The following is a 25,427-nucleotide window of genomic DNA, read 5'->3' on the forward strand; positions in this document are numbered from 1 at the left end:
TGTCAATATCTCCAGGACCCAGAAAATCCCGCTAAAAACACATACAAGCATACAGTGAATGGTTTACTAAGCTTTCTGTGGGTCAGGATGCAAATCATTCGCAAATTTTGTCTGGCTTGGTAAAGACCTGGTTCTCCTGCCTGCCAAGGTTGTCTGGAATGCTTCAGGGAAGACCTGGCCTGCTCCTGCACTGCTCTGTTTCAGGCACAGGCGCCTCTCTGCAAGTGTGGCAGTCTGGCTTAGTGCACTTGGCTAGAGGAGGAGGAACAAGAGCATTTGCAGCCCTCTTTCTTTTCCTTATCTGCCATGGTAGAGGAAAAGTGGAAGGAAAATCTGTCCTAGCAATAATCCCCTCAGAGAAGGGGTATGAGGAAAGGTTAGCTAGAAACTAGGGACGTGAAACGGGTGATACTTACCAACTCTGGTTAATTGGTGGGGGCTGTAGCAGAACCACTCTCTCCACGAGGAGGGGTTGCTCTAGCCCTGCAGGGCTTGTCATGGACAGGGGCACTCCAGTCCAGCTGGAGCAGCCCCTGTCTGAGCAGTCCTGGGCGCACTGCAGGCAGGGGCTGCTCTGGCCAGGCTAGAGTAGCCCTCCCCGGCCTTTATTTGGTTAACTAGTTAAACAATGTTTAAACAATTAAACAACATTTTTCATAACTAATAGTAACTCCTGGCCAAAAAACAATTTAAAAAAATTAATTTGATTATGGCATCTCCAATGGAGTAAAATTCAAAAACTTGGGGTAATTCTGTCCCTGAAAGCCTCTGCTACAATGGTCAAATCCCAGTCAACAGTCCACCCAGGAGTGGAAGCAGAGTGCTGCAGGGTTTTTCCCTGGTTTTTCCCTGGCTGGCTGTCAATCTGAGATCTGATTCCAACATACAAGGAGAAAGTCAACATCCCACAAGACAGACTGTCATACGTGAAGAGGTTGCTGGTTAACCAGAAGCTAGAATACTAGTTAATCTAATCACTGTATTTGAGCCATGATTCCTTTTACTGATCCCAAAGCATTTTGTAACATACACATCAAATAATATCCCTGCGAACAAACTGGTTCTCCTAGTCTAAAATTCAGTTTAAAAATAAAAACATATAGAGTAAAATGTAATTAATTTCAGTCTGTACCATGACCAGTCTTGGCCCATTTTCTGGTGCTAGAACAACAATCATGGTCTAAGAATGAAAATTCAGTGCCAAACCCTGTCCTGTTTTTGTCAGAGGGAAGTCACAAACCTTGGCAGGTTTCTGCTGAGCATTGCATTTTTTACAGCTGAAGAAATAGCTACTTACAATGTTATTTGGCTGTAAATGTATTGCTACTTATAACTATTGGAATTATTGTTGAGTATATCACAAGATTGGAGTTTCCAGTGAAGATAAGCCAGGAAGTTTTGCTTAGAATATTTAATTACTTCCAATGTGTGTGGACTTCTCTGCTTCTACAGCAAATAAATAATGCTACACTTGTAACAGCACTTTGGTGAAATATTTTAAAGTGATAGAACTACAACCATTTTACAGATGGGGAAATTGGAACAGAAAGAGGTTGAGAGAGATTTACCCAAGATTACACAGAAAATTACAAAACCTGGAAGACAAGAGTTTATAGGCCACTGCTCTAAACACTAGAGAACACTGCCTCCAGCAAAATAACTAAATTTCAGTTCTTAATTTGAATTTATCACAGTTCATAACTTCTTAGATTTGTTCTTGCATTTGAAGCCCAACCTAAATTTAAAGACAAAATATTAGTACTAATTAATTTGTATAATTTATCAGCATTTCTTCTATACAGATCCTATAAATGCAGTTGACAAAAGTTGTTCTACCTAAGCTTAAAGCTAGTGCAGCAGGTTTCACCCAGAAGCCAGCAGATCTTGCAGGAAGGCTGTGACTCAACAGTCCTTCCAACTCCAAAGTCCTGTGATGGGCTTGCCTAGCAGTCAGAAAGGCTAGCAGTCAAACTTCATTCAGTCATTCTCCAGTGGCCCAGAGTTCTCCTGGCGAGCCAGGACTCAGGACCTCGACCTCCACTGGTCTCAGCTAAGGACCTAAGGGGGAGTGGGATGAAGTGTTTCAGTTGTCTCGTTCTAGTGCACCTGACCAGCCTGCAGCTGCGCCCCACACTGCCATCCCCATCACTGCTTCTTAGCTCTCTGCTCTCTCTCCAGTTTGGGGCATGGATGCAGTCCTCTCTAGGGATGCCAACGTGTAGTCCACTACACAATTAATCGAGAAGCCAGTATCAGAGGCAGTGGGGGGAGGGGGTAGCAGGAGCTGGTGCCCATGGGGAGTTGCCTCAAACATGCTCCCCACAAGCACCAAATCTGCCTGGACAGAGGCTGCCCTGGACAGAGGCTGCTTCACAGCAGCCTCCCCGCCCTCGCCCCCCAGCAGCCTCTGTCTGTGGGGAGCTCGGACTCGATGCGGACAAGGGCTGCTGCCACAGACCACCTTTTGTCCGTGGGAAGCTCAGAGCCTAGCGGACAGGGGCTGCTGCCACCCCACACTGCTGCCTCTGTATCAGAGGCAGCAGCTCGGGGCAGCAGGCAGTCAATCTGCGCAGGTAGCTGGTTTTTAAACCAGCAGATTCAGAGGCAGCAACACAGGGTGGTGGGGGCTCCACAGGAGTGGGAATGAGAGCACATTGACTGCCAGCCCTTTCTCCAGGGACTATCAAATAGTCATGTAACTGATAAGATTTCATATGGTTACATGACTATTCAATTACACTGTATCTAACATCCCTAGTCCTCTCCCAGCTCCAGCGAGAAGTTCCCAGGTTCAGCAGCTCACTTGCTCCAGTAAGTATTCCCCAGTTCTCTCCCCAGTGTTCAGGTATTCTCTCAGCGGGTGGGGCGAGTGGAGGAGAAAGAGGTCAGGCCCTTAGCCTCCTGATGGTGGTTTTACTCACTGTCTAGATCCCTCTTGTGGATAGCTCTGCAGCTTCTGGGAACAAGCTGGCTTCCACCTTTCAGATAGCCTCTCCTTCATTTCTGTTTTCCCTGCATCAACCTGCCTGACTGTGGGAATTCCCCTTTGGGCAGATCCTCCATTTGAAAGCATGTTCCATAGCTGTTGAGGGGTTTGGCCTTCTTGGTCCAATACTGCTCCTTCACTCCTGTATCTGTTTAGTGCCCTTAAACCCCATAACAACTAGCTTAGGGTATGTCTACATTTGCACCCTAGTTTGAACTAAGGATGCAAATGCAGGCATTCGAAATAGTCAATGAAGCGGGGATTTAAATATGCCGCGCTTCATTAGCATGATCTCGCCGGCGCGTTAGTTCAAATCACAGCTGATTCGAACCAGGAAGTGCGCGCTGGGACGCATTAGTTTGAACCAATCCCCTTGGTTCGAACTAATGTTAGTCCTCATTTTTTGAGGAGTAACGTTAGTTCGAACCAAGGGGTTTGGTTCAAACTAACGCGTCCCGGCGCGCACTTCGTGGTTCGAATCAGCTGTGATTCGAACTAGCACGTCGGCGAGATCATGCTAATGAAGAGCGGGATATTTAAATCCCCGCTTCATTGACTATTTCGAATGCCTGCATTTGCATCCCTAGTTCAAACTAGGGTGCAAGTATAGACATAACCTTAGAGCTCAAAATATTCCTCCCACATAATCATGAGCCATATATTTCTCTGCCTGCAATTTAAAAAAAAAAAAAAAAGTAAACTCTGATTCTCATTGTTGCTGATCCAAATCTAAGACGTGTGAAGTATTTCTAAACATGAGACAAAAGTATGGGAAATGGGTGTTGGTCTCCCCAACTCAAAATTTCAGGAAACCGATTTTTTTGCTTGAACCCTATTAACTGTACCTTTAAATGACTAGAACTGTTCCTTCCTATACCAACTCCTTCTTAAGCTACACCCATGGCAATGTATCAGTTTGCTACAAGTATAAAAGTCAAAGTGTATTACAATCTCTGCTAGCTCCCCCTTTAACCACCAAGATTCTCAAACTTTTTTTAAATAACTGATCATATCAAGATAAAGGTATGATTACACACAGGTATTGGACACTGAAAGGCCTGCACATTTATTATTACCTACTGGTCATGCAGCATTACATTCAACTCTTAGAGATTTTGGATGAACACTGTTTTCAGAGTTAACAAATGGACAGAACAAAAGGGGTTGTGCGAGTGGGAGGGTACCAAGAGTTGACTGTTTCTCCTACCTTCTAACCCTCTTTACTACATGCACAGGAATGTTTTCTTGAAAACCAAAACAGAATACCAAAACATAGCTGCTCTTTTAACTGTTGTCCCTTCTCTAATAAGAAAAAAACCACAACACTGACCACAGCAAACATTAACTACTTAACAATGACACAAGATATATGGACTGCTGTCATTCAAACAGAACAGGAACATTTAGTTTTTGTGAAGACTTAACTCTTTTCAAATTATTAAGCAATTAAGCTGTAAGCAACACTCTTCTTGCTAACTGCCCAGCGGAATGTGTCTCTAACTATATAAATTTAACTATTTATTGGCACACTAAAGACAACCTCTCCAATGACAATTCTCCATTCAGCGTGTACTCCTTGTTAAATCTAATAAGGTAGCAAAGAAACACAGTTTTAGTCTTGGGTCAGAAATATAAAATACTTCCTTAAAGCACTTAGAATTATACAATGTGAATTATGTAAAGCAAGATGGGACACACCTTTGGAGTGTTTTCCTGAAGACCTCTTGGGTAACGACTCCTCAATGGAATGTGCTGACGTATGAAGTGCATTTTCCAAACTGTTACCGACGGTGTTTATCGGGGTCTCAGATCTTGGTGTAACCTGGAAAAAACATAATAAATAAAGCTGATGTAACTCCAGAACATTCCATTTTAAGTGAATAGTGTTTTAAACTGAATGAAGAGCCATCAAGAGCATTACTACTCTATGCTACAGCAGCTATATGTTTTCTGGTGTATTTTCAAATAAATTGGTGGAGGAGCTTTTTAGTCAGCTATTTGTAAATCTAGATTAGTGTTCATAATCCACACAATATAGCTAGTTGAAGTACCATTTTTTAAAATTGTTATTCTTATGCAACAATCCATTTTAAACAAGTTTACAAACAGGTACCTTCTTTCGTTAGTAATTCAGATTTGCTGTGATAAGTTATGTCAGGAAAAGAGCAACTTTTATGTTGTGTCAGGTATCTTAAATATGTCTGAAAAAGATAAGCAACCAATTTCACCTCTCAGGGGAAAAAAAAAAATAAGAAAGTGACTCAGTTGGCTTTGCAATTTGGGAGCTTGCCATCAAGAGCTGAAAACTGTATTTTGATGAAAAATTACTCATTGTGAAAGAGAAAAGCTTGAATAAGTAGGCTGCATCATCAAAACCGACTTTATAGTGTAATATGTACCTTTTAAGCTGCACTTAGCATAAGGAACATATTTTCCACTGTGACTCAAGAGCTAGAAAAACAAACATAAGTCATATAAAAAAAAGAACATTTAAACTGCTTTGGTTACTATCCACAACGATCTGCACGTTTGTACTACAATGAGACAAATACCTATTGTTAGTAGCGTAACATGGAGATCCTGCTATATAAAGCAAGTCAATAAGTTTATCATATTTCTAAGCAATAAGAAGCAGCTATGGAGAATGGTTCACATTAGCAATAGGGCCAAAGTATCTGGAAGATGAAAAAAGTGTGTGTTTAAATAGATTATCAATACCAACAAACATACTTGTATTAACAAATGCATTCTTTGAAATTCACCTGTCAAAAGAAATCACAGTCTATAGAATTCTAATTTAACATGGGTTCTATCCTTTCACAAATCACAAGACCAGAAAACGCAATCTCAATGCAACAAAAGAAACTAGTCTTTATTCACGATACCCAACATCAAAATTTCCTGTGAAATTCAATTCCAGGCAAGGAAGAAAGCAATGTTTTAAAAACATCTAATTTACCCCACCATTAGCCTAGTATATTAGGACTAATTGGATTACATGTTTTAGATTTAGCATAATTTCTCTCCATTTTTGTAGAATTATTCCTTTGTGAGCTTCACCTAAGACCTTGGCCTTCACGTCTCTCTCGCTCTCACACACACACAGTTTAAGGCTCTTAACACCTATGTGCACAAGTGAAGGAATATGTAAATCTGCACTCATAAAACTCAAAATTTCAACCTATGACAGTTTATACCTGTGCTAGAGAAGTCTACCAGCTTTAAAAAAAAATCCACAAGAGCCCCCAAAGAGGAAAGAGATTGTAGGAGAAAATTTTGAGAGAAGCTACAACAGAAAAGACTACAACCTCTGTCTTCCTCTTCAACATCACTAAACTGCTTTTACTTTTTCATTAAGACATTTACTTGACTATCAAGCACACAGGTGCCTTACACCTATAAAAGCAATTGTAAAACAGGGAAACAAAAAGCTTTCAGATTAAAGGCTAACAATGAAACCCTTAGCACGCACGCACACAGTCATCCCAACGTCCAAACCAAAATTTTTTAAAGGCTTGATAGAAGAACTATGTGCAAGTCCCCCCGTGTTTATGAAAATTGGCTTATGAATATAAATATGCATAACTCTGAGATGCTTTGGACAAAATTCCTCATGTAACCTATCAAGTTTAATATTACAATCCACTAAATTTGTATATCCTATTTTGATGCATGTACCATTCTTGTATATAAAGTTAGAAATATTAAGCATGAGACTGTTTATAAGTTTAAATGTACTAATGAGAGCCATTACTGGTCTCTCCCCGCCAGCCTCAACTACTTGATGATCCACTTAAGTTGTAAACAGCCTTGTTTGTCCTGTAAGTCCAAAGGTGATTGGACTAGTAAGACATATGACCAGGTCTCGACAAGGTATTGAATCTACTCGTCCGTGGCGAATAGATTTCAGCCCGGTGCCCTGTTTGCCGGCGGCGCACGCGCATGTGCAATGCGGGGCATGCGCGTGCACAGTGCGGGGCTGGTGAACGGCTTTCGCCGTGATCGTCGAGCCCTGCATATGACTATACCACCTGGTACTTGGATTCCATTTTGACCCTGGTATTTTTCTATGGAAGTGGGGGATGTAAAACAAAAAGACTCCTGCCCTGGGGAGAAGTCTATTTAAACAATGGGAAATTATCAGCCCTTTGTCTTCAACTGGCCTGGAAAATCCTGCAAGGATACAAAGAGAGCTGGAGACCCAGGTCAGGGTAAAAGAGTCTCTGACTTAAAGATTATGCCTAAAATAAGAATGGCTTTTTTGGGTAAGAAACTGCTTACAGTAAGTGTTAGTGAATTAGAACTAGCTATCCATTTCCTTTTCATTTTAATTTAATAACTTACTTTACAACCACCTAAAATCTATTTTGTTTACTATCAGGCCCAGTGTAAATAATTGTTGGGGCAGGTGGGGAGGGGGAGAACCAGTGTGCATATATCTCTCTTTCATTGATAAAGAGGGTAAACATCCTCATGAGCTTTCCTATTATTTGGGGTTTTGATCCCTTTTGGGGGTTGGTTTTCTCGGTGCTGTTCCCTAGAACTGCATCCTCCAGCAATGAAGTGGTTCGGTGTCTGCATTGCTCTTCAGGGGGGCAGTAATCCCAATTCTGTGCCTTATGGGGGAGACCAGAGACTCTGGCCCAGCAGGACAGAGTGGAGGGGAGCCCCGGAGAGCAAGGTGGGTGTCAGTGGTATGATCAGCACACTGGGAAACAATCCCAAGTGGATTTCTGTGACTGCATTCCATCACAAGCTAATCATGAACTGTTCAATGAAACTCATTGAACTCGCAGTCTGGTGGACTGCTAGATAGAGATGTTCCATGGGGAGGGGCATCCCACTGACTTCAACTTGCTGTTGGTAATGGAAAGTTGAACCCTAGAAACAGATGGATGATAGCAGTTCTTACTTGTGAAAACATCAATTTTTGGTTATACACAAAATCTCAGTTCTTCCCAGGAAGCTACAAATCCTTTTGTTATTTTTGGTAAAAATTAATATAGCCCATGTCTTGAGCAGCTGAACTCATGTTATCTGACTCACTCTCACATCAAAGTACAGTAAATTTGAACTGGCATATGATCACAACACTGTGTTCAGTTCTAAACGGAGTACATTAGTTAGGGAGCTAATGGTGTTGTGGTCAAGCTCACTGTTGTAGACAGGAGTAAAACTGCCCCTGCAGTTTTGCTTTGCTTCTCTGTCAGAAAGTCATTTTTCTGCAGGGAAGCAAAAAAATCTGCAAGACACATGAATTCTGCTGGCATGCAATGACACAAAATCTCCCCAGAAGTAACATTATTTACAGAAAAACTGTTTACAGAAGAATGAGATCTATGTCTTATTTTTTGTTCACTTCAGTGCTTAGATTAGTTGTGCCTCCCCCCGCGATGCCCACAATGGCAGGAGTTCCGGGGAAGAGGAGTGCACTTGCTCCGCTTTCCCTGCAGCTGCGAGAAGTGAGGGAGAGCCCAACTGCTGCTGCTGTGCAGTGCTAGGCTTCGCCAGTGATCCCTGAAGCCTTGTTCTTGGGGACAGGGTATCATGGAGGAAGAGGGCAGGATGATGGAGGGAAGGGATGGTACTTGGGGGCAGCTCAGAACTCCATCGGGAGAGCGGAGCTGGATTGTGCAATCGCTCTGGCCGCAGATGGCCGGTGGGCCAAGAGTTTGAGACCGCTGGCTAGATGTTGCTTGGAACAGTTTGGTTTATTACCATAATGAATTTATTTGGTACTATTTGATCCTACTCTGATAAAGATAGTCTAGAACCACAGAAAGCTTTCAGCACACACTTCTGAAAATAAAGCTAAACTCAGACTCAGTAAAGGGACTCAAAGAACATGGTGAAGGCTGCTGTTAGAACCTTAATTAGACTAAATAATCTACCATTCCTTCTATACAGCGTCACCATAACTGAAAGGCCATAACACCACCTTAGTTTGTAGCAGTGGGGCCATAGCCACTGTGGGCCTCTGGGCAAGATGAAGGGTGGAGCTGGCTTTGTGTCTCCAGAAAGGGCAGGGCCTCAGGCAGAAGGAGCGCAGACAGGGGCAGCCACCCTTAAGCACCACCTGGGCCTCGGGATTGCCCCTCCAGCCCCATGAAGTGTGCAGAGTGGCATTCCAACATTCTGATGGCAATTTAAAGGGGCCAGGGCTCCGGCCGTCACTTCTACTGCAGTATCAACTGTGGCAGCCACAGGCTTCTGAGAATCACCAGGCCCTGGGGAAAGTGTCCTCTTTACCCACTCCCACCCCAGTCGTCAGGCCTGGTTTGGAGTAAATGTCTTGAAGTACAGAGATTGTGTTTTACTGTTAAACACTATTTTTAACAAGAATGATGGATAAAAGTGTGGATTTTGTTTTTAATATCTATTGGCGGAGACATGCAACAGTGTGCTATTAGGTCAAGAGAACATTGTCTGAAGAGGAAATGCAATTCCAGCTTTCCAAACAAAAAATAAAAGTCTACGTTTTATGGGAAATTCCCAAGAACTTGAAGCAAGCAAATTGATGTTTGGATCTTTTAGACACTCCCTCTTTGGACTCTTGGTTTAGTATTTCTGCCAAGAGTCAGGAGGCTCCAAAGAAAGAGTCAGGATTCCTTGTTCTCAGGAACTGTCTCACCAACTTGTTTTCTTGGAGTTTTAAAAACTATTGTAACAATTAGCGTTTAAAGAGACAAGTTAGAATTTAATGTGATTTCACATAGACAAATCGCTCTACCCTCCCCCCCCCCCAAAAAAATAGAGACGGACATTTTGAAAATGCCAAAACAAATTCAGAAAATGTTCATGTCTTATGCAGTACAGCATCTGGTCAAGATTATTCTTAAACATGCAAGGCCCAATGAAACTACTTTGAGCTGCACCACTGGCATGCCCAGGGCAAGGAGGAACACTGTGATATATAGCCCATAGTCAATTTCTGAAATGACTTACTGAGTACAAAAAAACTGCAGAAATAATATAATTATTCACTAAGGACAAACTATGTTAATATAGGTTGAAGCTCTCTAATTTGGCACCGTTGGAACCTAACCAGTGCTGAATCAGAGAATTTGCTGAACCACAGGAGGTCAATATCGTCTAGCACAGTGGTCCCCAACGCGGTGCTCGCAGGGGCCATGGCGCCCACTGGGCCATTTATGTGCGCCCGCGGAGCAATCTGGGCTGGCCCTGTCCCCGGGCGTGCGACAGGTGCCAGCCCCGGGTGCATGGGCGGCCCCTGCCCTGGGGTCGCGGCACATGCCGGTGCTGGCCCCGGTCATGCGGCGCATGCTTGGCCCTGCCCCCAGGGCATGTGGCCCGTGAGCAGCCCCGCCCCTGGACTTCCACAGCTTACTGGGGTCTTAGAAGACATTTAGGTAAATTAGAGCTAAATAACAGCACAGAACACTGAGAGCCGGACCAGAGATGTTACCAGACCAAAGAGTGCTGAACTAGAGAGGTTCAACCTATAGCATCACAGCTGACAAATTTAAAATAGCAAGAAAATTCAGAATGTAGGTTTTCATCTCATGGTTCTTACGTATTACGATGCACAAAGATATATTATTTATTTTAGAGAGCTGTCTATCTGCCTGTTCAAGAATTCCTTCTAAATGGTTAAGAGCTAGGACCACCAAATTCCATAGACAGCTTCCTTTTATCATTACTTAAAGCAACATAAGACTTTGGTTGTGTCAGGAAAACAGGATGTGCCTGGAATGCTCCTCACAAAACAAAACAAAAAAGAGACAATCACCAGATCACATACCCTCTTCAAAATTGGCATAACTGAGCAAATGTTGAAAGAGACTGAGTCAGAAAAATAGGATGAACCTGCAATAGGATTGCTTCTCAATAAACTTTACAAAAAAAAAAGCAATAAAGTGGAGAAATTTGGATTAGTGTTCTTTTTGGCAAAGATAAATGAATGCTTAAGGTTTGAAAATTAGAAGAAAATGTTACTGCAAACCAGTCAATAGCTCTTTTTTGTTAAAACATAGCAGATAAGAGTTTACAGGGATGAAGAAAAAAAATACACTTGATGGCATTCCCATTTTTTTTTAAAAATACTAAAAAACGAATGGAAACATTTTAACAGTCCCTTTAAGAAATTCAAAATAAAAATTAACTTCATAAAAATAACACTGTATTTTTGAAAAATACAATAATTTAAATAAAGTATGTACATTTTCCTTTTATTTAAAAAAATAGGCTAAGTACCAAAGCAACTCCGAGTAAATCTGCTAGTAAATTCATAATGAAATACTGACATTACCTTTTTCTCACTAATGCATGGATGGCTCAAATATGCGTGGGAAGTGGTAAATCTTTGAAGTCAACTTTACTAACTGATTCCTGTACTACTCAGTTAGGATGTATACCAGTCGATTTACTACCAAATCCTTTCTTGAGAATAGCAGGGTTCATAAATGGGAAATGTAATATGGTAAGCATTTAAGTAAAACAGTAATTATCTGTTCATTTTCAAAATAACTAGCAGTTTAATAATAAAAACTATTTGCTAACCTGGACTAAATTATGCTAAGTTTATGAAAAGATTACATAGGTGGTTTTTTAACTTTATGAGATATGTTTCCTAATATTCCATGCAAAATAAATGCTGATTTCCTTGCCTGTTCAGTCATAAATATTCAGAGTATCTATTAGACTAAAAAGCATACCAAGCAAAGATTGGAAAAGAAAATAGCACTAAGAGACATCTCATGGCTTTGAGCCCAAGAGCTGCGTGAATGACTATAGCAATTTCCTATTTATTGTTGAGGGGGAAATCCTCATAATGTTCCAGATATGAAAAATAACTAAGGATTGGAGAGGCAGGAATCCTAGAGAGTGTACTGGACTCCACTAATTTTTCACCGCATAAATTATACTGACAACTTCCTCTAACTCAATTTAAGATTTTATTTTTTTTAATTTCTACTCTTTCAGGTCTTGGGGCCACATATTGAGAATATTTAACAACTTTGTTCAATCTTTTATAAAGTGTTGAAGGAAATTTTAATAGTAGTCTTGTCAATCTCCAATTAAGTGAACTAAATTTTGTGGGATCATTTATACTACTGTACAGTTTTAAAACACCCACTCAAATGAAAGATGCTACAGGGCAGAAGACAAGAAAACAGGAGGGAATATCTTCTCTTTTCTACGTATATAGTTGTTTTTAAAAAGCGTACCCTGGGTGGTTTAGGTTTTCAAGATCTCCCCATCACTCTCAGTATTACTCATACACAGAGTGATGGATAGATTTTTTTTTTAAATGACCAGCGTTACTCATATCAGTTTCCTGACTGGCAATAGGAGACTAGATCACCATTCTAAGTTTGATCCATGATCCAAAACCCAGAGGCTAGGCTTCAGAATGCTGTCTGAGGCTCTGATTCTATCAACTTTTGCACATGTGAGTAACTTTATACATGCCAGTAGTCCCAAGGAACTGAAAGGAACAATTCACAAGTGTGTCTTCATTACTGATCTTAGATATAGGCCTCTCTTTAAAATCAATAGTCCAGCAATATTTTTTTTAAGCATATGGTAAACACCACCAAAATTAATACCACTGCTCACATTCTTTAAATGTACATGTGTACTTTAAGCCCCAATCCAAGAAGGGTCTTGCTGCCTCAGAAAATAAAATGTCTGTACTGGGAATTTGCCCATATGCAGCAATCAATGACCAATAATACACAGGGGCAAGCTTCACTGGTGCAAATCACGACGTTCCTTGCCTATACTTCGGTATGCATTCGTGTAGCTTTATTGGAAGCCAGCCATCAACAGAAATATAAACTAGTCAAATTCCAGATACACACCCTTCAAATAAATCTTCATGAGATGGAATCTCTTTCAATTTCTTAAACGCACAAAGATTTAAGAGTAAGCTGTAAATAATTGTTAAAGAAGCTGGTTTGTACCTTCTTTAGCATATTTATGATGTATAAAGTCTGCTACCACTGCTTATTTAAGCATTTTTGATTTTTTGTTTGGTTTAAATCTTAGACCTTTTCTGCATTAGGGATTCTGGCCACCAGTGCCGCTGCACTGTATTTTAATGTGAAATTAAATGTGTATAGATTTATATTTAGTATATCAATAGAGCTTGTGTATATAAAATTTTTCTTAAAGGAGAAATCTCTCCTGTAGCAAGAGGCAGACTTACCATCTACACAATTAGAGCACATACATGTACAATTTTACCTACAGTTACAAGGAAAGCAACAAAATGCATTGATGTTTGTACGTGGCACCACGTAGCTCCATCTTACTGGTCCACTTAAAAATATCCAAGACTTCCAGTACAGGGCTTTTGGTCTGTCTGTCTTTCTCTAAACCTTTAGATGATATCTAAATTTGGAAGTTCACAAAATTTCCTGCTAGCATCAGTGGTACAGAGCTCCTGCAGACAGACCTGATTTTATCATCATTTAATTAAATCTACTAGAAACATGTTTAATCAACACTGTCGTTAAAAAATTACCTGGCTATTGAGGCCTGTTCTATGCTAAGGCTCTCACCTATGCTAGCATGTTTCAGCTACACGGGTGACAGTACTGGGTGAGTATGGTTGATACACTCAAAAGGTAAGTCTACGCTACAAAATAGGGATGCAGATAATGTGTAAAAACAATAAACATGTAACCAATTAAAATTCTTTTGGTTACACAAACATTTAACCATGGAACTAGGGATAAGTAGGGTGCTGCAGCATCCCTAATTTTAACCCGGAGATTCCAGCTACTGGCTCATGTGCCTGGGTTCCCAATGCACCCAGGGTCCTTGCTGTCATCCTGCAGTAGGTCAACAGTCGGAATCCGAGGCAAAGTTTAATTGTTAAGGGAAACCATGCATCAGCTTATCTGTTAACCAACTACTATTTTCCATCCCTACTACAAAATTAAGTTTGTCAGTGTAACTTAGGTTTACAGCCACCACATTGAATTGAATTGGTTATACACAGCCACATAACATTGCTTGCCTTGGCAGTATGCATCCTCACCAGTAGTGCTTCCACTGATTTAAATGCCAGCGTGGGGGAATTTTAGAATAGCTTCCAAAAGGCAGCACGTTGTTGTAAGCAACGCAGGATACACAGAGGCCTTGTCTACACTAAAAAGGAAGACTGCTGCTGCCACAATCCATCTTCCAGAGTTTGATTTAATGAGTCTACTTAAGACTAAATCGAACTCAGAGGGTGCTCCCGCCAGCATCCAGTCCTCCTTCTTTTGCGAGGTTTAAGAGAAGCTGATGGAAGCATTTCCTGTCGGCCTCCCGCTGTGGGGATGTTGCCAAGCTCAGCTTAAGATATGCCAACTCCAGCTATGTAGAACTTGAGCTGCATACCTTAAGCCGGGCTGCCAAGTCTAGAGCACACCTGGCCTGACACATCATCAGCCTGAACTACATCAACTTAAGTGCTATGACTCTCACAGTGATGAAGTTATTAAGTTGGTGTAATGAGCAAGTTAAATCAGCGAGAGCTACATTTCAGTACTGATGCTTGGACAGAGTCAAGTCAACCTAAGCTAGATTAACCCTTAGGAAACAAAATGATGTTATTCTTCTTTTGCAGTTGCCAATTTCCAGGATCACATTTGAGAGGGAAAGGCAAGCCTTATATTTGTGGACATGCAAACCAAGCAATGAACGGACTTAGAGTTATTACTAAGCAATTAACTTGATTGGATCATTTTCAGGTAGTTATGAAGGCTTTAAAATTGCATAGTATGCAGTATTTTAGTTAAAGTGTCAGTTATATCAAACACTGTTCAGGTAAATAATTAGATTTTTAGCAATTATCCAAAAGCTAAGATGGTTGGCAGTTTACTGCCCCACATACTCAATGCAAAATTCATGCAAGACAGACATATAAAAACATGCATTCGGATGAGACCAACACCATTATTTTGCTGCCTTTTATTTTTTTCAGAATTTACACGCAGAAAAGGCAATTCTCAATTCATCCTGCTCTTTCACCTTTTACCAATATGAAAATATTTCAAAGAAAAGAGTCTCTATGAAACTTGGAAGAGAAGGTTTTGAAATAATTTTAACAGTTAAATTATGCCATTGAAAATACTCTACAACAGAAATGTTAATAGCCATTAACTATGCTGATGGGACTAGAATCTCTATAATTAGCACCTCTTGTTTAAAAAAAATAAATAAATCCAGCCTCAAAATGGCAAAGCACAAAATATTCTCTGCATTTACTAACATAGGAAATGGCTTCATGGGAAAAGTAATTACTAAACATACTGGAGTAATAATTAGACGCCTCATTCAGGATCAGAGCCCCATTGTGCTAGGTGCTTTGCAAATACACAGAAAGAGACATGTCCCAAACATCCAACTAAAGAAACACAGTACTGTATCTCAATTTATGCAATTCAAATCACACATTTAAAAAACACAGATTCTTAACAGAGTGGTTAAATATTTTAAAACACGACTGCTGTTTAACACCTTTGAAGTTGCACACTGGAATGTGTGGTTAACAATTGCTCGCTTAGTTTTTCCAAAGGTTGATTTAACTAAAACAGTTTAAAGACGGTTCAGTTACAAGATGACAATCTCTTGCAGTAGACACATTTATTTCAGATGAAATATTTCAGTTCCTTACGATGTAATTGATAACAATGAAAAGATAATTAGTAGGGCTGTCAATTGACATGCATTAACACCTGCGATTAACGCAGACCAGGATTAACGAGTTAAATTTTTTAACTCATTAATCATAGGTGTTAATGCAGCACTGCCCCTTTGAAGTGCCGCTGCCGCGCTTCAAAGGGGCAGCACGACGCGGCGCCCAGGATCAGCTGGGGACTCCCTAGTTAACCCGGGGCTCCACTACCCCTTTGAAATGCGCAGAGGCAGCATTTCAAAGGGGGCAGCCACCTCATTGCTAAGCCGAAGATCAGCTGTGCAGTGGCTGCCCCTTAGAATGCCGCCTTCAGCATGTTTCAAAGGGACTGTGGAGCCCGCGGTCAGCTGGGGACTACTCAGCTGATCCCAGGCTCTGTGTAGCATTTCCCCAGGACCTGGGATCAGCTGGGAAACTCCCCAGCTGACCCCGGGTTCTGGGGAGCGCGGAGTCCCCAGCTGACCCTGGGCTCAAGGGCCGCCCCTTTGAAACACATGCGGAGGTTTCAATGTGCAAGGCTAGACAAATAATACAATCTACTCGCCCATGGCGAGTAGATTGCAACCCGGAAGAGCCAGGTTCGGGCAATCTGTGCATGAGCAGAATGATCTCAATGCTCAATGACTTCTTTGTTTCGGTCTTCACCGAGAAGTCTGGAGGTGTGCCTAACGTAGTGAATACAAGCAGAGAGAGGGTAAGTTTAGAAGATAGGATACACAAAGAACAAGTTAAAAATCACTTAGGAAAGTTAGATGTCAGCAAGTCACCAGGTCCTGATGAAATGCATCCCAGGATACTCAAGGAGCTGATAGAGGAGGTATCTGAGCCTTTAGCTATGATCTTTGAAAAATCATGGAAGACAGGGGAGATACCAGAAGACTGGAAAAGGGCAAATATTGTGCCCATCTATAAAAAGGGGAATAAGAACAACCCAGGAAACTACAGACTGGTCAGTTTAACATCTGTCCCAGGGAAGATAATGGAGCAGGTAATTAAGGAAATCACATGCAAACACTTGGAAGGTAATAAAGTGATAGGGAATAGCCAGCATGGGTTTGTGAAGAACAAGTCATGCCAAACTAATCTGATAGCTTTGATAGGATAACGAGCCTTGTGGATAAGGGAGAAGCGGTGGATGTCATATACCTAGACTTTAGTAAGGCATTTGATATGGTCTCACATGATATTCTTATTGATAAATTAGGCAAATATAACATAGATAGGGCCACGATAAGGTGGGTGCATAATTGGCTGGATAACCGTAGTCAGAGAGTTGTTGTTAACGGTGCTAAATCCTGCTGGAAAGGGATAACAAGTGGAGTTCCACAAGGGTCTGTTTTTGGGACCCGTACTGTTCAATATCTTCATCAATGATGTAGATATTGGGATAGAGAGTACGCTTATTAAGTTTGCAGATGATACCAAACTGGGTGGGGTTGCAACTTCTTTGGAGGATAGGGACATAATTCAAAATGACCTTAGCAAGTTAAAGAAATGGTCAGAGGTAAACAGGATGAAGTTTAATAAAGAGAAATGCAAAGTGCTCCACTTAGGAAGAAACAATCAGTTCCATACATACAAGATGGGAAGCGACTGTCTAGGAAGGAGCATGGCGGAAAGGGATCTAGGGGTCATAGTGGACCACAAGTTGAATATGAGTCAACAGTGTGATGCTGTTGCAAAAAAAGCAAATATGATTCTAGGTTGTATCAACAGGTGTGTTGTAAGCAAAACTCGTGAAATCATTCTGCCGCTCTACTCTGCACTAGTTAGGCCTCAGCTGGAGTACTGTGTCCAGTTCTGGGCGCCACATTTCAAGAAAGATGTGGAGAAATTGGAAAGGGTACAGAGAAGACCGACAAGAATGATTAAAGGTCTAGAGAACATGACCTATGAAGCCAGGCTTCATGAACTGGGCTTGTTTAGTTTGGAAAAAAGAAGATTAAGCGGGGACATGATAGCGGTTTTCAAGTATCTAAAAGGGTGTCACAAGGAGGAAGGAGAAAATTTGTTCCTCTTGGTTTCTGAGGACAGGACAAGGAGTAATGGGCTTAAAGTGCAGCAGGGGAGGTTTAGATTGGACATTAGGAAAAAATTCCTAACTGTCAGGGTGGTCAAATATTGGAATAAATTACCAAGGGAGGTGGTGGAATCTCCCTCTCTGGAGATATTTAAGAACAGATTAGACAGACATCTGTCAGGGATGGTGTAGACGGAGCTTGGTCCTGCCTTGAGGGCGGGGGGCTGGACTCGATGACCTCCCGAGGTCCCTTCCAGTCCTATAATTCTATGATTCTATGCACAGATCGCCGGACAGTGTGGCTGACGAGCGAGGCTCGCTGTGGTTCGGCGAGCCCTGTCAATGTGGCAATGCCGCACAGCTGTGCGGTGCTGCCACTTTGAAGTACCCCTTCCCACCCTTTGCTCCCTCTGACAGAGGATATCGACTAGTCCACCAGTTGACTGACTATCCAGAGAGTTGACTAGTCTTTAGCTTCCCTATCAGGGCTCAGATGGGCACTCCAGCTGATCCCGGGCTCCTAATGTGCCACCCCCTTGAGGCGCTGTTGATTTGTACTGTGGTATCCAGGAAATGGATCTCTCGTGTAGAATGGTCCAGATTGAGGTTGATGGTGGGGTGTAGGTTGTTGAAATCTCTGTGGAATGTCTCCAGTGTCTCTTGGCCATGCATCCAGATCATAAAGATGTCATCGATGTAGCGTAAGTAAAGAAGGGGTAAAAGGGGACGGGAGTTGAGGAACCGTTGTTCTAGGTCAGCCATAAAGATCTGGACGCATGGCCAAGAGACACTGGAGACATTCCACAGAGATTTCAATAACCTACACCCCACCATCAACCTCAACCTGGACCATTCTACATGAGAGATCCATTTCCTGGACACCATTTCCTGTTGACAAAACAACAATGGAATATTACACACCACCCTCTACAGAAAACCCACTGACTCATACAGTTACCTACATGCTTCCAGCTCCCATCCAGCACACACCATGCGATCCATCATCTATAGCCAAGCCCTTCGATACAACCGCATCTGCTCTAATCCCACAGACAGAGACCAGAAACTTCAAGACCTCTACCTAGCATTTATAAACTTCAACTACCAATCCGGATAAATAAAAAAAGCAAATTGAAAGAGCCAGACGAATACCTAGAAACCATCTACTTCAAGACAGACCCAAGAAAACCAACAATAGAACACCACTTGTCATCACCTACAGCCCCCAACTTAAACCTGTCCAACACATTATCAATAAACTACAGCCTATACTGGAACAGGATACTAAACTCCAAGAGGCTCTGGGAGACAGACCCATAGTCTCCTATAGACAACCACCTAACCTCAAGATGATTCTTACCAACAACCACAGGACATACCACACTAATACCAACCCTGGTACCTTCCCTTGCAACAAACCCCGTTGCCAGCTTTGTCCACATATTCACTCTGCTGATACCATTATTGGACCTAACCAAGTGAGTTATAAGATCAAGAATACATATTCCTGTGCATTTAGAAATATAATTTATGCTAGCATGTGCCGAAAGTGTCCGTCTGCTATGTACATTGAACAAATGTCTCAGACACTTCGCCAAAGGATCAATGCCCACAAAACAGATATTAGACAGGATCACAAAGAAAAAAACAGTTTCTTGCTATTTCAACCAGAAAGGACACTGTCTCAACGACTTAATTACCTGCATCCTGCTTCAGAAGCCTTTTAAATCTGCACTTGCAAGGGAATCCTCTGAACTATCATTCATGATAAAATTCGACAGCATGGGTCTCAACAAAGACCCCAGTTATCTTACCCATTACAAAGATAGCTTCCCCAATTATCACCTCTAATACTATTAGCTTACAGACATTTACCTTCTCCCCCCCCACGTCCCCCTGCTGTTCTGAAATTTGATTTGTCCTTTTCATATGTGTTCTTTTTTTTTTTTTTTTAAATTGTATCCTTTGGTATATATGGTTGTGACTATTTTCTTCCACTATTTGATCTGAGGAAGTGGGTCTGGCCCACGAAAGCTCATTATCTAAGAAACCATCTTGTTAGTCTTTAAAGTGCTACATAGTCCTGTATTTTGTTTCAGCTACACCAAACTAACATGGCTACATTTCTATCACTATTCCTGTTTCAAGTTATTACACCATTTTTGTGAGAAAAAACAAGAACCCTAGGATTAGCATTAGTAAATTATGATAATCCAAGCAGGGAGTTTCACATGTAACCCATGTGAAACCCACACTAACAGAGTGTGGCTCATAGTACCCGCAAGTGGTTAGGCCACAGAGAGGTCTGTGTACACCACTGCCTCAAAGCTAAGAGAACTGCTCCTTTAGCATACATAGTAGAGGCTCCCACTTTTAGAGCACAAAGATTTGAATGTAGGTCCACTGATGACCCTCATAAAAAATGAAAAAAAAAAAAAAAACCCAGACAAAGCTATAGTTGACTCTCTCCCATCTGGGTACTTTTCTTGAAATCCCTGGCTGGGTCATGTGTTGCTGTTCCCTTATCACACTTCAATTTCTAGCATAAACAGGTATTAACATGGTAAATGACAGAACAAGACAATTTCTCATGATAGACCAGAGGCTAACAGTTCACTGTTATAACCAATTACCCAATAGTGCTAACCCAATTATTTCCCTTGTGATCAAGATTAAGACACTAACAAAAAGCTCCTAGATATGGCTCTTGTAGGACTCCAGGTTCAGCTTGCAAAGATTTTTTTCCCCCAAATCTGGTCCCATAAAAGGATTACAAATCTGAGTTTGTTTTGAAGAAACTCTCTCAAGCCCTTCAGTTTCAGCAACACAATATAATAAACTATTTTACAAGTACCTGATAGTGAGACCTTATGACTAAAAACAAATCCAGTAGTCAACATAGAAACCTCTTGAGCAGTTTATTTCTGAAATTTTATGAGAACCAATTAAATAATATTATTGATATCATATGCTACAGTCTTGAAACAGAGATATCGTTACAGAAATCGGAGGCTGACTGGCCTGCCATTCAGAAGATACCAATTTGCCACAGAATCACACAACTATAGTATTATATTACCATCATGTTCATTCCTTGCAATGGTAAACAAAATATGGCCAAAACTGCTATCTAAAAGACTCGGAGGATTCTGCAGCTAACTGAATACAATCATATCCCTGCACTTGCACAAAGCCTCAAGGAAATCAGTGAATGTTCCCTACCAAGAAATCAGTTGAAGGACTGACATCCAAAAATGTTACTCTTTTAAGGCAACCTTATTTGGCCATTTGTTGGAATGCCTCCATTGTATAGTGTTTTCGGTCCTGATTCAAATTGTTTTAAATAAGTGAGAGGTACAGGAGGAAATTGTTGAAATACATCACCCCCAATCCCTCACCCCACATCATAAAACTGATATTATCAACCTGTTTACATCTATAGTTACAAAAAACAGTATATTCCAAGTCAGTGATATGTAAAGCAAAACTTGTTTGACATCCAGAAACTTGAATTAATTAGTTCAGTTTTGCTATGCTTACTTACTATAAACAGAGAATAACACAGGTTTTATATAACATGGTTCTCTTATTCAGACCCTTAACCTTAAGTGATTAGACTGGATCAGCAATCCTCAAAAACAAAGAGCTGCCCAACATTTAATTTTAGAGCCTGGGTTGTGCCACAATAGCTCATGATACCATCTACATTTTGTGTTTGTCTCTAAGGGATCATCTAGACTACGCTAAAGTGTTGAAAGAGGATATGCAAATTCTGCGGGATTTGCATATCTTCTTCCGATCTCACTTTAGAAAGCAGAGCTTTCGCAAGTGAAAGTAGTCAAGGTGCGGGTTTTTTTGGCAACCCCCCCTTTTTCAAAAAGCCGCGTAAACCTCATTTTTTGAGGAAAAGTGGCTTTTCGAAAAAGGCCTCTTTCGATGCTTTAGCGTAGTCTAGACGAGCCCTAAGGTGCTGCAGCACTATTTGTTGTTTTTTCAGTTACAGACTAACATGGCTACCCCTCTGAAAATTATACATTGTATCAACAGCATGAAAGTCTGAGGTAGTTCCACTATATCTTGTGACAAAGGAAATCTTAGTGTTTAAGAAGAACTCAGAGAAGTTTGTGTTCAGAGATTAGCTGACATCAAATATCAACCCAACGTAGTCTGTAATCTGGCAAAAAAGCACAAATGATGGGGAAAGGCTGGCAATGGGGAAATCTTTATAGACCTTTGATGGCTGGAGCCCAAGTGCACCTTATCTTCTCCTAGCACCTGTGCAGACTCTTCTGGGTGATACGGTGATGCAAACGTTATCAAGTCGCATCATCACAACATCGAAACATGTAATGTTTGGATTTAATTGTGCACAGTTAAACATGGTTGAACAGAGCAAGATGCATTGTTCTTAGTCCAACTATAGATTTAAGCTAACTTCTTGTTCTTAAAACAAAAAAGTGTTAAAAAAAAAACAGATGAAAATATATAAAGTGACACTATTTTTTGTACTCCCTCAAGAGAATTTTGTTATAATAATGTAAATGATCAATGGTCTTTAATACCATATGCATGTTCCATGTTTAAAATGCACTGCCCTCCCCTCAAAGGTTACTGTTCTTCCAACACAGTGGGCAAGTGAATACCCAGAATACCAGGGAAAACAATGGAATGGATTCTTCATCCATCTTAGAATGGCCTAAATGGTGCTGGACTCTCTTATCTAGATAAAATTGCATACTATTGGTGAAGACCAAAATGATACGCTTTGTGAAACATTCCTGTCGTTATTCCTTAAGCATGTTCACTTGCTCCTCATCCTATTTCTACAGAAGTTTTGTATGCATTAAATTTTACTTTTAATCACCAAGAAGGTGAGAGGCAGAAGATAGAACTGTGGGATGTGTGTTTGTTCTGCTCTTTATTTTTTACTTGATGCCATGCTTCGTCTGAAGAATAGAAACCATAAGTATTTGTATGGAGGCTCCTGTGGTTAATTATATCCTTATAGCCTGCATTGAAATATTTTCCCATGTATACTTCATTCACAAATAAAAAAAAAATGGAACAAAAAGTAAACCCATAACCTCTGCTTATTGGATCTGTATATTTTGAAACAAGAAAATGTTGAGAAAAAGCAACCAGATGTCCACAGCCGAGTATAAAATACCACCACAAACTTTCAAATTTAAAGCAGCAGTATCCAAAGACATGTACAACAAGAAGGGAAACTTACATTTTTACAGGACTCCTCCAATACATACTTTCCCATCTCAGAGATTCAACTCCCAACTGAATTCAATAGGAGTTTTATCGGTCCCTTAAGCAGCCACTTTAAGTACAATTCCAGTACAATTTTATTCAGTGTTTAGTCTCTCCTAATGGGTTATGGTTAAATGGGACCCAGACTCACCAAAGTTACACTGCCACTGGATAGACACTTCTAACAAATTTAATTCCTACCCCTTCCAGAGAGGTACTTATTCTCCAGTCCATAATCCTTGCAGACCGATGCTTACTCCCATTTCCAGATAAACATGGAAAAATCTTTCTCCCTTTCAGCCCATTCCTGTTATCTACTTGTGACTCACTGATGGATTTCCCCCTTCTGATTATATGGCACAGATCCTAAGAATCATAGATCAATCTCTGACTATCACATCAACTAGGCAATTGATCATTGCTGGCCCCTCAGCTTGTCACTTATCACTAGAACGTTTAAGAAGCAGGAAGGAGAAAAGAGGTGACTGTTGTTTTAGCCTTCTAGAAAATAGTTTGACATATTACCCAAACCCTGAAATGAAGAGCTTGAGGCTTCAATACCCACCTTATGGCAGCCAGGGTAGGTTGCCATGGCACTGAGAGTGGGGATGCTGGGATTCTTGCTGGTGCTGGCCATGATGTTTTGGATCTGGGTAAGCTCTTGCCTCAGCACTTGCTTCTGATGAAAGCTGAAAGCAGGGTGGTTGGATGCCATAGTGAAGAGCAAGAGAAATTCATCTCCAGTGCGGCCCTCATTGAGCTGCAGCCCATAGTTGTTGATGACAGAATCAATGTGGGTAAGTGTACGGAAAAGGACTCCAGCCGCTTCTCGGTGTGCAGACCCCAACAAAGCAAGGGAGACCAGCAGTTTGCTACGTACCACCTCATCTGTCAAGTTAGTGAGGCTACCCAAGTCAGCAGGGTTGTTGGCCTTGATTTCAGAGTCACGTAGGGAGTGATAGTCCTTGCGGGCCAAGTCCTCTAAGCAGGCACCCAGAAAGCGTAGTTCAAGTGGGATGCACAGGTCCAGGAGGCCACAGAGAAATTCCACTCGCTGAGGAGAGGGCAGTTCTGAGAACCAGCGGTATACGCTGTCCCTTTGCAGCCGTGGGCACCGCTTCTCTACCATGTTGCTACTGCAGCTATCACCACCACCACCACCAGTGCTGGTACCTCCAGGACAGGGGAGGTACACACTGAGGTGGGAGGGAAAGTGCCCAAACAAAAAAGGGGGTAGCAGGGGAACTACAATAGGACCCTGAGAGATAAGTACCCAGATACAAGAAGGGGGTACTCTAACAGCAATACATACTGGGTCCCAAACAGTAAAAATCCAGAGAACTCAGGGAGCTTGCATTAGGAGTGAGGGTAGACTGGAACCCTGAAGAGATGTGTGTGAAGGAACATGCAGGGACCAGGTGTGGAGGGAGTGGGAGGCAGTTAGTGATGGCAGAAAATAAGGACTTGCAAGGTCCCTGAAAGGAGTTAGTGATGGGTAAGGATGAAGGGAGTACAAAGGACCCAGAGGGAAGGGTTAGAGACAGGACGTGAGGACCCTGGCGAGGGGTTAACAATGGGGGGGGGTGAAATATAGGAAGATGCAAGGACTCACAGCAGTTGTTTATGAACAGAGGGAACACACAGGGATCCTGGATGAGGGGATTCCAATAGGGAGGTGGAATGAGGAGACACACCAGGATCTTGGAGGGGCTTCCAATGGAGGGGATGCAGGGACAAGCAGGAACCTTGAGCGAAAGAGAGGGCCTAAGAAGGGATTTCTGATGAGGTGGATGAGAGGACACGCAGTGACTCCGGGGATTAGTGATGGGGAAGTGTCAGGACACACATGGATACTGGGGGAGAGGACCAACCCGGGGTGAGGTCACCAGTGGAGGAGATGAGGAGACAACAGAGACCCGAGAGTGGGCTAGGGATGGAGTACCAGGACACGCCAGGGCCTGGAAGGGGAGGACGAAGGAACACACTGGGAGGCCCGCAAGGAGGCTAAGGATAGGAGGCGACAAGACGCTCAGGGGGACCAGGATGGGGCTAGGAAAGGAGCGGGGGTGACAGGACACGCAGGGAACCCAGGCTGGGACTAGGGACGTGGGAGGGGGGTGACAGGACACACCAGGGGGCTAGGGACGGGAGGGATGACAGGACGCACCGGCAGGGCAAGAAGGGGATGAGTGGGGGTGACAGGACGCGCGGGGGGCGCGAGGGGGGGTGGCGGGGGGCGCGAGGGGGATGAGTGGGGGTGACAGAACACGCGGGGGGGCGCGAGGGGGGTGACAGGACGCGCGGGGGGGGGCGCTGACAGAACGCGCGGGGGGGCGCAGGGGGGTGACAGGACGCGCGGGGGGCGCTGACAGGACGCGCGGGGGGGTGACAGGACGCGCGGGGGGGGGCGAGGGGGGCTGACAGGACGCGCGGGGGGGGGAGGGGGGGGTGACAGGACGCGCCCGGGGGTGACAGGACGCGCCGGGCCCGGGACGGCGGTGGGGCCGGGC

General features: G+C 42.4%; 1 protein-coding gene across 2 annotated transcripts in view; it reads right to left on the reverse strand.

Moving 5' to 3' along the window:
• Positions 1 to 25,150, reverse strand: part of ZCCHC14 (zinc finger CCHC-type containing 14) — a 112,010-nt gene extending 86,860 nt beyond the window's left edge. For both annotated transcript variants that reach the window (XR_012906635.2, XM_006137374.3), the window contains exons 1-2: positions 23,483 to 25,150; positions 4,685 to 4,808 (exon numbers count right to left, since the gene is read on the reverse strand). Coding sequence is in view for 1 of the 2 variants with exons in the window: in XM_006137374.3 (XP_006137436.2) it covers positions 4,685 to 4,808; positions 23,483 to 24,046 (688 nt within the window). In the remaining variant the exon portion in view is untranslated. The remainder of the gene's footprint in view (positions 1 to 4,684; positions 4,809 to 23,482) is intronic.
• Positions 25,151 to 25,427: the final 277 nt, after the last annotated feature.

Source organism: Pelodiscus sinensis, chromosome 12, assembly GCF_052426305.1.
Source record: "Pelodiscus sinensis isolate ZL-2025 chromosome 12, ASM5242630v1, whole genome shotgun sequence".
NCBI classification, from domain to species: domain Eukaryota; kingdom Metazoa; phylum Chordata; order Testudines; family Trionychidae; genus Pelodiscus; species Pelodiscus sinensis.